The sequence below is a fragment of the Topomyia yanbarensis genome, chromosome 2 (genome assembly GCF_030247195.1).
Source record: "Topomyia yanbarensis strain Yona2022 chromosome 2, ASM3024719v1, whole genome shotgun sequence".
NCBI classification, from domain to species: domain Eukaryota; kingdom Metazoa; phylum Arthropoda; class Insecta; order Diptera; family Culicidae; genus Topomyia; species Topomyia yanbarensis.
In genome coordinates, this window is record NC_080671.1 from 414,165,816 (window position 1) to 414,179,295 (window position 13,480).

Below are 13,480 nucleotides of genomic sequence, written 5' to 3' on the forward strand. Positions count from 1 at the left end.
CAGTCGATACATACACTTAAATTTTCATAATAACTCGAACAAATTGCTTTTTTGAAACTTCATAAGCCCTCGAATAATTGGTAGCCATTAAAGGGCACACCCAACTTTTGTGAGAAAGGAGGAAAACAAACATGCACAATAAGCAGCACTTTCTAACAACATTATCGTTTATTTTAATCAGATCATGAATTATAAAAGTTGTTTCCACTCAACAGCGGGTGACAGAGCCCGAAAATGCGGAGAATTACTCCTTCCCCATTGACTGACTGTGACAAACGAGGACTCTCTCTGCTACGGGTGGATGAAATTGGCAAACCTCCCGCCGCCCTCGAAGCAACAAGCTCCGTGTATATGTATGTACGAGCTTATGATGCAAGAAGATGCAACACTCAGTTCCTCAGGCTCAGAAGTTCGTCATCGCGTGTCCTAACGACTTTGGCGCAGATTGAAGTTTTTAATGCGATTTTTGTTTGCTTTCTTTCGTACTGTAGATTTCCATAAAAAAGCACGTATGATGCTTGGGCTTCGGTTGTCTTGCTGAAATGTTATTGTTTGTATCTTAGGAAGAGTATCCCCCTCCATTTCTAAAAACTCACATAACATCGCTTTTTTCGGTTACAAGTGTGCGAAAATCATGGTCCCACGCGAGTGATGATGTGAATGTTTAAACTTTATGACTAAAAGCGTTCTCTTATAACGATCACCGTGATGGTTAGATAAAGTTGATGTGCTTTTTCAGCCATTGTTCTTCGTGTTATCTGTTCTTGTACCCGAACAATCATAAACGGAAAACCTTTGTACTTTATGGATGGTGCTGGATATTTCAATAAAATTAGCCAATTAACTATGCATTAATCATGGCGAATAATGTATAGTTTGCCTTTATGCTGTTCAACAAATATTTTACGCTTAAAAACTCGAATAATTTATTTTAGAATTTTGGGGAAATTATCTCCCAGTTTTATTACATTACTCCGTTAATTTCAGGCTATTTTTGCAATGTAATTTTTAAAACAATAGTACGCATTTAAGGTTTAACAAGAACAATTATTCTTGTAGTCGCATCAATATCCTCATTCGGGATATTTTCGAAAGGTTAAAGAAACAAAATTATTTATACTGTATGATGGCAAACAGCAGAACTGTTCAAGAAAAACGATAGTTTAATAGATTCAGAACTGTTGGAATAAAACTAACCAACTACCTGCCGTATTGCGCTTTTCGAAAATATGTAAGATTTGTGGGGGCAATATATTTACCCGTCGCCAGTACGCTGCAACCAGTTCAGCAGTGAGTGCAAACAAAACAAAGCAAAATCCATTCCGTGTAAAACAGTCCGAATAATAAAACACGTTTGCTAACAGTCGGTACGAGTTGTATCTTCTTTCACAGATACCGTGAGTTCCCCGAGTTGATTCCGTCTACGATCGGTGTTGGCCTGTCCACTTCGCTACTTGGTGGGTGTCCGCCGGTTTATCCCACAAGATTCAGTAATGCGAAACGAATGGTGCCAAATAATTCAAGACTACTCGACAAACATATGATTACGGCCTAAAAGCCAACTGTCAAAATCCACTTTGAATGGAAATTCCGGACAAACCGTTACACGCCAACCATAGATGTTGGTAGTAAACGAAAAAGAAAAGTTTTCTCTTCCCTAAACTGTTGTGAATTGTGTTAGACTAGTAACGGTTTGTCTGAAATTTCCATTCAAAGTGGATTTTGACAGTTGGCTTTTAGGCCGTAATCATATGTTTGTCGAGTATACCAAAAGCTAAATGCCAAATAAGAAGCAAAATAGTTGATTCCCGAAAAGTCGAAAACAAAGAATAGGATTTTTCTTTTAGTATGAATTATACGCTATAGATTTTCATAATTTTTTTACTACCATTTCTACAAGAATCAAATTATTTCTCATCCTGAACCGCCGATATCTTCCAAAAACTTCATTTAACCACACACAAATTCTTGCCTAGGTTGAAGGTGGATCCTTTGGGGCACTCTCCCTTCACCGGTCGTTTAGCGACACACAAGTTATCCTGGCGGTTGAATCCGGTTGGACAGCTCTGACCGAAAGCAACTGACACGAGGGCCAGCAGAAAGCCTAGCAGCCACAGTAACTTCATCTGCGGGTAGTTGATTGAAAAGAAAAAAAAAACAAAATATTATGTAAAGTTTAAACAGGCGAAAAAGTGGGACTAATAGCTAACTTACGATTACGGCTGAATTTCTTTAATTATACGACTCGCGAAAGATGCAGGACTGAACCGAAATTCGCTGCAATACACAGCTTTTATAGGATGGTGATAAAGCTGATAAATGTCTTCTTTGGTATTCTTTCTTTGGGACAGTTCAGTGAAATAATCTTTAACCCCCTGGAAATCCAGTCTAATCGCTGTTCCTAAAACAATTCAAACATTTTTGCATTTCATATATAAGAAAAGGATTGACATTTTTGAGATTCGGAAGGCCAACCTCAATTGATAAGCCTATCATTCGGATAGAATGCTACTGAAGAGTTATAGGGTGATGAGCTCATTTCGCCATGTTTCTATTATCACCCCATCCATTTGAAGCCGGTGGTTAGAGCAGTGTCTGCCATCTTTGTTCAACGCATAGAGTCAAATGGTAGTGCAAGAATAAGGGCACTCGATTCGAGTTTTCGTTGCGCTTAAACACGAGAATTTCATTGCTTTCTGCACATTTGTGTTATTACCTTGGTTCTTAACAACGAAGCAAAGCTGTTGATGTCAATTTATATGCATTCCATTGATTGTAGGCCGAGAAATTAATGAATTAGTGAGGCACACTCCTTAATATGGTGAAAACAGGCACTTTACCCCATACTTTTTATGCGGGAACATTTAGAAAAGTTTAGATTTGCTAAAGGTTTATAAAAACATTTATTGACGGAGTTATGGTTCCGTTGACGATAGTCATTTAATGTAAAGGGCAGTTCTTTTTCAGGGGGTCTGCTCATCAGTGTGCTATAAAAATGGTGGCGGACAACTGAAACTCCGTGCAAGATTAAGCTGGTAATTTTTAATCTGAAACAAAAAATTGAAATATTTTCGTATTCAGAAGAATTTTCTGCACAGATAAAAATCTATGATGGTGATTGAAAGTTGAAATTTCAAATATTTGAGTCATGTTTACATCTATCTATCTATCTATCTATATCTATAGCTATATGTTTGTATGTATATGATTTATGGACTCCCAAACGGCTAAACCGATTGCCGTAAAAATTTATACGTAGTAGACATTTGTTATGGAGCGTGTTTGTGTGCTATTAGCCGAGGATTATCTGCCCGCCAGATGGCGCTTCGGAACAAATTGTGTATTCCTCCTATTTCGTTGAAAGTCGCAGCAACGCGCGATGGGTATTAGCTAGTTTCTTATAAAAGAACTGTATCGAATTTACTCAAACTTTTAATATTATTTCCGTGGCCCGGTGGGCCGAGTCTTATATAACAATCGACTCAGCCCGACAATTTGGGACAATGTCTGTATGTTTTACCTTTCTCATATAAAGACAGGCTATGCAATCACTCCAAAAACCAACTTTTTAACAGAGGCCCGGAGGCCCAAGTGTCATATACATTCGATCAATTCTTCGAGATCGGAAAATGCATTTGTGTGTATGTATGTGTGTGTTTTTTGTACAGTAAAGTTTAAATAGCTTCGAAAGCATGGCCTGTAGTGAATTGGCACTGTGTGGGACTCACGACTCACGTTCGTGCCTAACCACTAAAAACACTCCTTACTCTTTTTTCGCCCTTCTTCCCCACGGAACTACATCACTGTTATTACTTCGTGGGGGGCTCGTTGCGCTTTTGTCGCCCCTCTTTCTTCTGCTCTATTTCGGAGCCTCAGTTGGTGCATGAAATGGCTCGACATTTGAGCTTTGGTTCAACTCTCGACTCTTCTCTTGCTTCTTGTTCCCATCTATTACGTACATGGTGACGCTGGTCCACATGAGCTGTATAGATGTTGATTTGCATGAGCCATTTAGCCCCTGTTTCCATGAGTCATTCAGCTTACAGCCTTATCACGATCTACGCGGATAGTTCCTGACGCTGAACTCACCCTACTCCAATAGTTCTCCGACGAAGGTATTGCTACCAACAACGATACCCGCTTCCTTGAGCCATTTAGCTCCCAGCCTTATCACGATCTACTCGGATAGTTCCCGGCGGTGAGCTCCGACTGAGAGCTCTCTGGAAGCGGAATTTCCCTCGGTACCGATGTCTGCTTCTTGAGCATCTCTCATTTTTGTCACGATAGTCCACGGCGGTGAATCTACCCTACTGTGAATTCCCTGGCGGTAGATCCCCGCTTCATCCCGATCTACTCCTGCGGTCGACATAGCCTACTCAACGGGCCAATCAATACGTACTGGGGTCTGATAAGCGATTCCGGGAGGAGCGCAGCTTCCAGTTCACTGGTGCTCCGACGACCCACTGCTAGCTTCTTACGTACTACCTGGTAGGGTTAAGGTCGGTACGGCGATTCTAGTGAAGCCTGACTTCCGGATTACGGCGCTACTTTGTTAGTCCCTTCGCCACTTTATTTGCAGTTCGAAATGTTGACAGCGTCCCAAATATGCTCGTTGTGGCACATTTCTTAGACGATATTGTCAACCGTTACACCAGGCATACTCCTTCGAACTTCTCCGAAGCTAGGGCATTCGAAGTCTGCGTGTTCCGGTGTCACTTGTACGTTCACACACTCCAGGCAAAAAGGTGACGAAGCAGTTCCAAACCGATTCAGGTACTTCGGGAAGCAGCCGTGCCTGGGTAAAACCACGTCAAATTAAAGTTCACCTCGCCAGACGCTGATAGTTCCTGGGTTTCATTTTTCTAGGTATTGTTACATCGGATAACCTAGTTACTGTTTCCGACAGCTTATCGGTACTCAAAATTTGAGTGACGCTGTCAGCACGAAGTACTCACACAAGAAGGCCCGTGTCGAAGTCCTTTATTTTTCACTTCCCCAAGCCAGTCCTCACTCTCGGTGTTACCATACGCCTACCAATGACGTAGTGGATCGCTTGGTGGTCACTATGTGTGTACTGCTCACTATCTCGCCAATTCATGTTATCCGTCAGCGACTGAACTAAAGCTCTCACAATCGCTTCTTCTTCCACCACTTCTGCCATGAGTTCCCGATAGGCCGAGCTCTTAATCAATGAATCTTTCTTCAGCTCGAACAGCATTTCGCCTTTTTGAGTACGCCTGGTTCTTGTAACGTTCTTCCCCAGCTCCTTCAACTTGGGATCCTTTCTCACCCTTTTGACAATCACAGCGTACGTCACACCACCGTTTGCTTTGACGACTAGAACGTCTCCCCTATGCTTCTGATGGCGTGGCCGAAGGTCATCTTTCTTCCTTTTCTTCTTTTCCTCATTTTCTTTCTGTTTTTTACTCCTCTCCTTGATGCAAATCACTAAATCCTGGATTTGTCCGTGCACGTTGCCCTTGCTTTTCACGAATTCGTAGAGTTCTTCGATTTTTTGCCTCAACTTCGTCACTTTAGGTAACCCAGACTGCTGGTCTTCTTGGGTAATGCTTGGTTTCGGCGTGCGCACCTGAAATCCTGGCTTTCCTTGGCGTCCAGTTGGTTTGTCGCCGCTCGTGCTCGGTATGGCCTCTTTAGGCTGCTCTCGTAGCTGGTGCTGTTTCGGCTGCACTTGTTCGTTATGCTGGGTCGGCTATCTCGCTAGCCCATCTTTGGCGAACGGGTTCACCACAGTAACTTTTTTCCTATTTTTGTTGTATTAGTCTTCTTGCATTCCTTTTTGGGTCCCAACTCCAAGCCGCTATCTACACCCGTAATAAGTAGTCGTCTCACATGATCCCATGGTTACCTTTGCGAGCAGTGAGGTCGCATACAAGAATTGACGCGGTCCTTCTTGGGGTACCGCGTTCAGAGCCGGATCGGCGCTAGTCAGAAGCCTTCAGCTGAGCCTACTTTCACCAGCTAAGGTGCCGGGTTTCGAACGTACGAGATCTACCAAAGTTTTATTGGGACGGGGGGCAGCCATTACCATTAGCCCACTCACCGTTTCGGGGAAGTGTCACCCATCCTTACTAGGGTAGAGGAATGGCGTAGCACTGTGTGGGATTCACTTACGTGCCCTATCACTAAAAACACTCATTACTCGTCTACATCGAAGTGTAACTTGGGAGGTGCTCGTTGTGTTTCATATCATTTCTGTTTTTTTCTCACGAGTTTTCCACAGATACTTCGGAGCCTAACTTGATCAATATATTTATCTCCCGACTTTTCTCTTGCTTTCCGCTATTCACTCCATCTATTATATCGTTTCAATCCTCTGCGTACTTGAGCCAATTAACTACTTCACTCGGATATTCTACAGCGGTATATTATCGCTAACCATTTAGCTTCTTATTCCATAAGCCATTCCGATTTTCGTGATTCATTTGGATAATCCCTGGAGGTGAACTCACCTTACTCCGACTGAGAGTTCCCCGGCGTAGGAATTTGTCTCGATACCGAAACCCGATTCCCTGAGCGGTGATGAGATTCCTCTCGGCACCGATGTTCGTTTCGTAAGCCCCAAGCCTACTCAACGGGCATACCAGTAGGTGGCAAGGTCTGTCGCCAATTTTCACTACAAGCAATTTATAAAATATTCATAAAAGATAACTTTTTCAAAAAGAATTTAGAGAATTCTATTTAAAACATTAGGTTTGAAAGCCCGTAACTACGCCACTGGTCGGATTCTTTTGCCGTAGTGTTCACTGGAGCGTTTTATTATATGATAAATTTGAATAGAACCTGGCTCAGTACTGGGGTCAAGCAAATCAGATAATGTCACTCACTGGACTTTCTCATGGATACGAAAAACGTCGGTAAATGTTATAATGCGGTATCCATGCGTGTTTAGATGATGATGCTATTCAAACAAGGCAACTTGGCCTGGCAACGCGTATTAATGTTTGTATTATCGGACAACACAGGTACGCAAAAGTGCATACCGTTAAAGATGAACTTCGCAACGGTATTCGTGTGCTGAGAATGCGCTCGACAAAACCTACCTACTTGACCATTAAATGCAAATAATCCAAAGGGTTACATGAAATCAGAACATTGGTTACGCACCCAGGGCAGATCCTTGCATACCAACTCTGTGATCAGCCGCTACATCACGGTAAACATTGCACAGAGGTTACTAATAAAATTCTACGGCAAGTCGTGTTTTGAAACGGTACAACGACCATTTGATCGTCGATAGTAAGGCAAAAAATGGTCAAAGCGAATCTCCGTATAGTGCGAAGGATCACAATTTGATAGTTTAAACTTTCAAGACAAAACCCAATATTTCAAAGAGATACTTGGGAAAAAAAACTACACGTACAAAGTCCAAAAGGCGCTGATTCGCAATTAATGCAGAATACAGTGGGAGAAACACGTGTGGAAGTCGTACACTTAGCTGTTGACGAACTCATATTGTCTCTTCATGGATGACGAGACTTATGTGAAAGTAGATTTCCGACAGCATCCTGGACTCCTTTTTCTCACCGCTCGTCATAAATTCGATGTCCCTTAGTGTGTTAAAGAGTAAAAGATGTCTAAGTTTGCCATAAAATACGTGATTTGGCAGGCAATCCGCACGTGTGGAAAGTGGAGCACTCAACCAGAACAGTCAGTGGGCAGGTGTACTTGAAAGAACGCCTCGTAAATTATCTACTGCCATTTTTTAAGTCTCACGATGGCCTTACGCTTTTCTGGCCGGATTAAGCATCGTGCCATTACTAGAAAGATGTTCTTGAATGGTACGAGGCTAAGGAAGTCAGTTTTATGTCAAAGTATCTTATTCCCCTGAGCGCACGGGCACTTCGGTCGATTGAGAAATGCTGGACCAGTACACACGGGAAACATCCTAAGGAAGTGAAATCACAAGCAGAAATGAGACAAAAAATGAATTTTCGCACAAAAACAAGTTGGTGCAAACGTCGTACAAGACCAGTGAGCAGTTTTTAGAGGTACGTGCTTTTGGATACTACTATGAAATTGAAAAAAAAAAATGAACAATGCAAAAGTTTAACAATAATATTAATTTTATTCTCTGAACGTTTGTGAAACGATCGGTTGAATAAGTGAATTTTGACGACTTTTATTGTGATTCAATTTGATTCCGTACACCCTATACTTTGCTGTCGATGAATGGTATAAACAACCTTAGATAGTTTCTTTCTGTTTGGGTTATCCGGCGGGATAACTTGTTCCATGAGTTGTCGAGCAGTATGCTTTCCCCCGAAGCAAAGGTAGAATGAGAATGTTTAATCAGTTTGAACTTCAAAGTAGAGCATGTCAATATGTACACAACATTTTCCAGGTTAACCATTACATCTCGTGTTGTTTCATATTATAAATAGATCAATAAAACAGCTTAATCTGATCAATGTATGTAAGCAATGAACTAATCAAAGCACCTCATTGCTCTATAAATGCAACGCTTGATCTCGATTCGCAAATCAGTCTTGCCTCGATCGCTTTACAGTAGTGCAATCTTTCATCCGAAAAGCAGTACATATAGTTTGATACCGTAAGTACATATCAATTACACTACGACTGCATCGGCATCCTAATCAAAAAATAAATAATCATCGACAGATGAAATTCCTGTGGCTGCTCGCCTTCCTGCTCGCATTGGTTGGCGTTGTTCTAGGTCAAGACTGTCCAGCCGGATTCGATCGAAAGGACAATAAGTGCACGGTAGACCGTCCCGTTCACGGTAACTGCCCCGATAATACTGCTTACAGTGTGGCGCTGAACAAATGTGTACTTAAGTGAAAGACATTGGATTGATCGCGAGCAAAAAATATTAGGTCTAGTGGCATTCCTCAGCTGTTGTTAAATTGAAAGAGTTGAAAATAATGGAAGAATAATGTGGTAGATCTAATAAATTGATCAAATCCAATAAATCGATTTATCAACTGATTATTAAATATTATCTCATTTTGATACTGGTTACCTGATTGTGGTAGATTTCCCCGAACTCTCGAAATGTGGTTATACTATCGTATCTCAACGAAACTTCACGCGATCCAAGCCAACTGAAAGAAAAGGTTTCCGGAAAACGGCGCTGGTACTATCGCTAATTTAACGTAACAGATATTGTCGTTGTTGTAGTTGTACTTTCTAGATCGGTCAGCAGTTCAAACAACTTAAGTCATCAATCTGTTCAATCAATTGAAATTTCCTGGCCTTATAAAAGCTTTTTGATTCACCTCAAGCTCCTGATAAGATTTCTTGAATAGCTTAATCACGAACAAACCCAATACTTCGTCGGTTCAACAAGAAAGTAGTCCAGCAAAAGAGTTTATGCAGGTCATGCCTGGTCAGTCACGGTTTCTCATCAGCAAAACAGAATTTCTGTACTTACTACTCGAGACACACTCGGATCCAGCCAATTGTTTGGGCGTTTTTGGATCTAGTGTACAACTTACACCAAGACGATCTCAGTTACTGACAGCGTTGCCAACTTTATTTTCAAAAAAACTGGAACCTCTCTTTAAAAAAGACTGGAAAAAACTGGATGACCGAATAACCAAATTTATCCTTGCAACAGGGAATGTAGTTTAGGGATGCAAAGTATTTTAAAATAAAATGGATCTATTTTTAATAAAACAGGATTCTCAAATATGAAGACAAACGTTCAATATGAAAACGTTCAGCTATTAGACAAAATAAGAAAGCAATTCTCATATAGCAGCGAATTTCTAGTTTAAGATAGAATAAAAGTGATCGCTACTATTTAAATATAACTTTTAGATAATTTCACATTACAAGTTTTAAGAAATTTGAAATGATAAACGAAAAAATTGGTACCTTCAAGCTAACGCACTGTGCCATATGTAATAAACAGACTAAAAAACAATCTTCATTTTAATTAACGATATCTGCTAATCTTGCACTCCATAGCATATCAATTTCTAATGTGTATTGAAATATGACAGAGTGCAGCAAAATATGATTACTGAAAAACAATTAACTTGTTCCCTAGAGAGGTTGTACTCTTAACAATTTCATTTATTTTACTTTATTATTTATTATTAGTTTATATAGTAAACTACTATTGTATTGCAAATAGTGAGGAAATAATTTTGGCACACACCTTTGGGAAAAAACTGGATAAAACTGGACAATATTTTAAAAAACTGGACGATTTACACATATGTCTGTTTGACTGGATCGAGTAAAAAAAACTGGAAGAATCCAGTTTAAACTGGAAGGTTGGCATCGCTGGTTACTGATGAGGAGAATCGGTAATATAAAATTCCAAGTTTAAAGCTAAACAATGTGCCAAGCACAAAATTTGGGTCAATAAAAAAATTGTTTCGTCGAAACTGAAGCTGGTAAATCGGGCAACGAAATGAAAGCTTGCATGGCTGCATTTAATGACCAATCCGTGGCTTTGAGTACAAGATGTTCTACAAAAGCTTAGCACCCAGTGGGCTAAAAACAATCAGTTCCTGAAACTTACATAGAACTTGGATCCATCCATTTCAATCCGAGTCATTCCGCTGCATACACTAATGTCTCTCGGTTCAGATCATAAACCAGATTGCATCAGCTTACGTTTTCCGTTACATTGACGGCCTACTTCGGAAGAGCAAAGTTTGACATGTCCACTCACGACGAGCTAAATATACCGTCGCTATTGTGCTGTCTTATGACAAACGCCATTTTTGGGAAAACTGAGTTAGATATGCCACATTTCTTGTCGAAAAAATATCTACAAAGCTAAGACAAGACGAGATAACTGGCCAGGGATACCAGGTATATTTTTCAAATGCCTTCAAGTTTCATAAAAAATCTCTTCAACGCAAAGATTCTGAATCGGTTATTCATTTTGAGCCAGAATTCTGCCAGAAATCAGTCAGACATCCGAACAAATTTGTCTTCAAAATGAAAAAAACACGTATTCACAACATTTCAAATCTATACCGTTTATTCAAAACGTAATATCTAACAAATGTAGGGTGACCATACGTCCTGGTTTCCCAGGACATGTCCTGGTTTTGCATTGACTGTCCTGGTGTCCTGGGAAATCGAGGAAAATGCTTGATTTGTCCTGGTTTTTCTCCTGTAAGCCTAATATATTTCTATTTATTCAGTCTTCGCTTTCCACTATGCTCCAGATCACAGTTACGACCGACCGCAATCAAAACTGCAACAAAACTTAATGCAGTTGAATCTCCCAATTAAACCTTCCGATGGTTTTTTTTAATCTCTCAAGAGTGCCTCGTCAATATTGATGAAACAATGGTTGCCAGCACTTCTTCTCGGCTTAAATCGTCTTTCAATCTGGGACCCGAAAAATTCCCTTTGGTACCTCTGAAAAGACACATCGGCGTTTTGGTGCTTCTGCTTCTACTTGAGTTCGCTTGCTAGTGGCTTTTTTCGTCTTACTGGAAATCCATTCCATAAAATATTTAGCAACTATCGTGGAATAATTTCATTGAGCGCTCTCTCGAGCTGCGGATCATGGAATTACTACAGGGTCGATACCAGTACCTAATCAGTCCCACTGCTTGTTAACAGTGCAGTGAATCAAACGAACGTTTTTACCTAAAGTCTGTTGTCTATATGTATCGTGCCAGTACTATAAACAAGCAAATCAGTCGAATAATAAAATTCGCCCCAAGCCAGTGAGAACAATAAAGCATCGTTACTTTCATCGTTGCGATATCGATCATTCATTACAAGATGTTTGAAACTCAACAGCAAAATTCAACAGCAAATTTGCAAATGCAGTTCAGTTTAGACTAATGGAAGTCGTCGTTACTGAAAACTTTGGCCATAACTTGCATGGCTACGCTATGGAAGACAACATGCAATACGTCGTTGAGCATGATAATGTTAGGACCAAGATACCCGTTTATATTGACAATGATAAGATTGATATGCGTCTGCACAATCTACAACTGGGTACTATTAATAAGTTTATTACAACCATCATGTCGGAATACGTAACGATGGCATCCTTTAAGTTTGAAACCTGGAGGAAATTTTTCTAGGTATTTCCAACGGTGTTTGTTTCGTGAGAATGCGAGTGACGGAACCTATTCCTTCCTATCTGAACTTTCAAAGCAAAACGTGTGACCAAATCTCAAATCACGTTGTGCACGTATGAAGGACAGACCCCTACGTACCCTACGTTGTTACACAAGAAGACACGCTACGAGAAACCATGTACACAAACCTCTAACGAATCAATATCAACTGCAAGCATACCCATCACACAGCCCTTCATCAACATCAACTAAATCACAAACCACCGGAGTAGCAGCTCAGGCACCAACGAATACTGGAACAACAGAACCTACGCACAACGTGAACGATCATTGTGATGCGCCTACTACTTCCCAATCAACTGCCAGCACCACCGATAATAAAGCAAATAACAAAGAACACGGACAAGCGATCGTAACCAGTAAGCCTCACAAACAAACCTCAAACCAGGTAATCGTGAAAGCCCATACAAGCCCATACGGACAAAGTGATCCACAAGCAACAAGAGGCAATAAAGTAAATAAATCTTCAACAAGAAATAAAATCTTTACGCAAAGTAACAAATCGCATACACAAGATCCGATGGATATACAATATGAATGAAATAGCTAATGGATGATTAGCATGCCTTCACGCCTGGACGCTGAACAGCGACTAACCGCTGAGTCTGGCACCCTACATAACAGGGAGTATGGAATGTCGCGCTCAAACCAGTGCTGCGAAATTTCAAAATCAGTTACTTATTTCTGCTAGTATTAACCGAAACCAAAATTCAGATTCACCGCCTCCCTCATTCGTTAACTTCTAGACTGACTGAAACTTCATGCAGAATGGAATGCTTGAGTGCAGAGGAAATATAATTCCTTCACCAACCAAAGCATTCATTTGTTTTTATGTGAACAGTTTGAAGGCAGAAGCTGGCATCTTCTACATGTTCGCACTTTTGCTCAATAATCTCTCTCATAGGTAGAATGGAAACAAAATTCAGTTTGCTTCTGAAACCGAACATGTCCGAACCTGAATGCGCCGTGTCGGGAGAACGAATGACGAGGGAAACGAACCAAACATTTCATTCATCGCGACGGGCATTAATTGAGCTTTGATTTTTTTCAAGTTCACGCAGGGATGTCAATTTTTTCAAGTTCAGGCTCAAACTGATATTATTTACACCGAGTTATCCGCCAGCTTTCATATAACAATCGATTAAACGGAGAAATTTTTGGTAACAACGGTAGGTTTTGCAGCTCTTAAATCGAGAGATAATGGTTGTCATTAGAGATTGCTAGGCATAGCGCAGGGAAGCTACCTGGGATCACTGATATTTCTGATTTATGTCAATGTGGTGTTTTAGTACTGAAAAATCCTCGCCGGTCCTGCACAGACCATCTCAGAACTTTTTTATTGTCGAAGCTCTGCCTGCCAGACCCCAGAA

At 40.7% G+C, this 13,480-nt stretch overlaps 2 protein-coding genes across 2 annotated transcripts; one reads left to right on the forward strand and one right to left on the reverse strand.

Annotated features, from left to right (window-relative positions):
• Positions 1-1,863: 1,863 nt before the first annotated feature.
• On the reverse strand, positions 1,864-2,348 carry LOC131685096 (uncharacterized). The gene is made up of 2 exons (XM_058968535.1): positions 2,215-2,348; positions 1,864-2,126 (listed from the first exon to the last, which is right to left on the reverse strand). The coding sequence occupies exon 2, from the start codon at positions 2,124-2,126 to the stop codon at positions 1,947-1,949; it is 180 nt and encodes a 59-aa protein (XP_058824518.1). The 5' UTR covers positions 2,215-2,348; the 3' UTR covers positions 1,864-1,946.
• Positions 2,349-8,429: 6,081 nt separating this feature from the next.
• LOC131685095 (uncharacterized) lies at positions 8,430-8,978 on the forward strand. Its single transcript, XM_058968534.1, has 2 exons — positions 8,430-8,575; positions 8,644-8,978. The coding sequence occupies exon 2, from the start codon at positions 8,644-8,646 to the stop codon at positions 8,821-8,823; it is 180 nt and encodes a 59-aa protein (XP_058824517.1). The 5' UTR covers positions 8,430-8,575; the 3' UTR covers positions 8,824-8,978.
• The last annotated feature ends 4,502 nt before the right edge of the window (positions 8,979-13,480 follow it).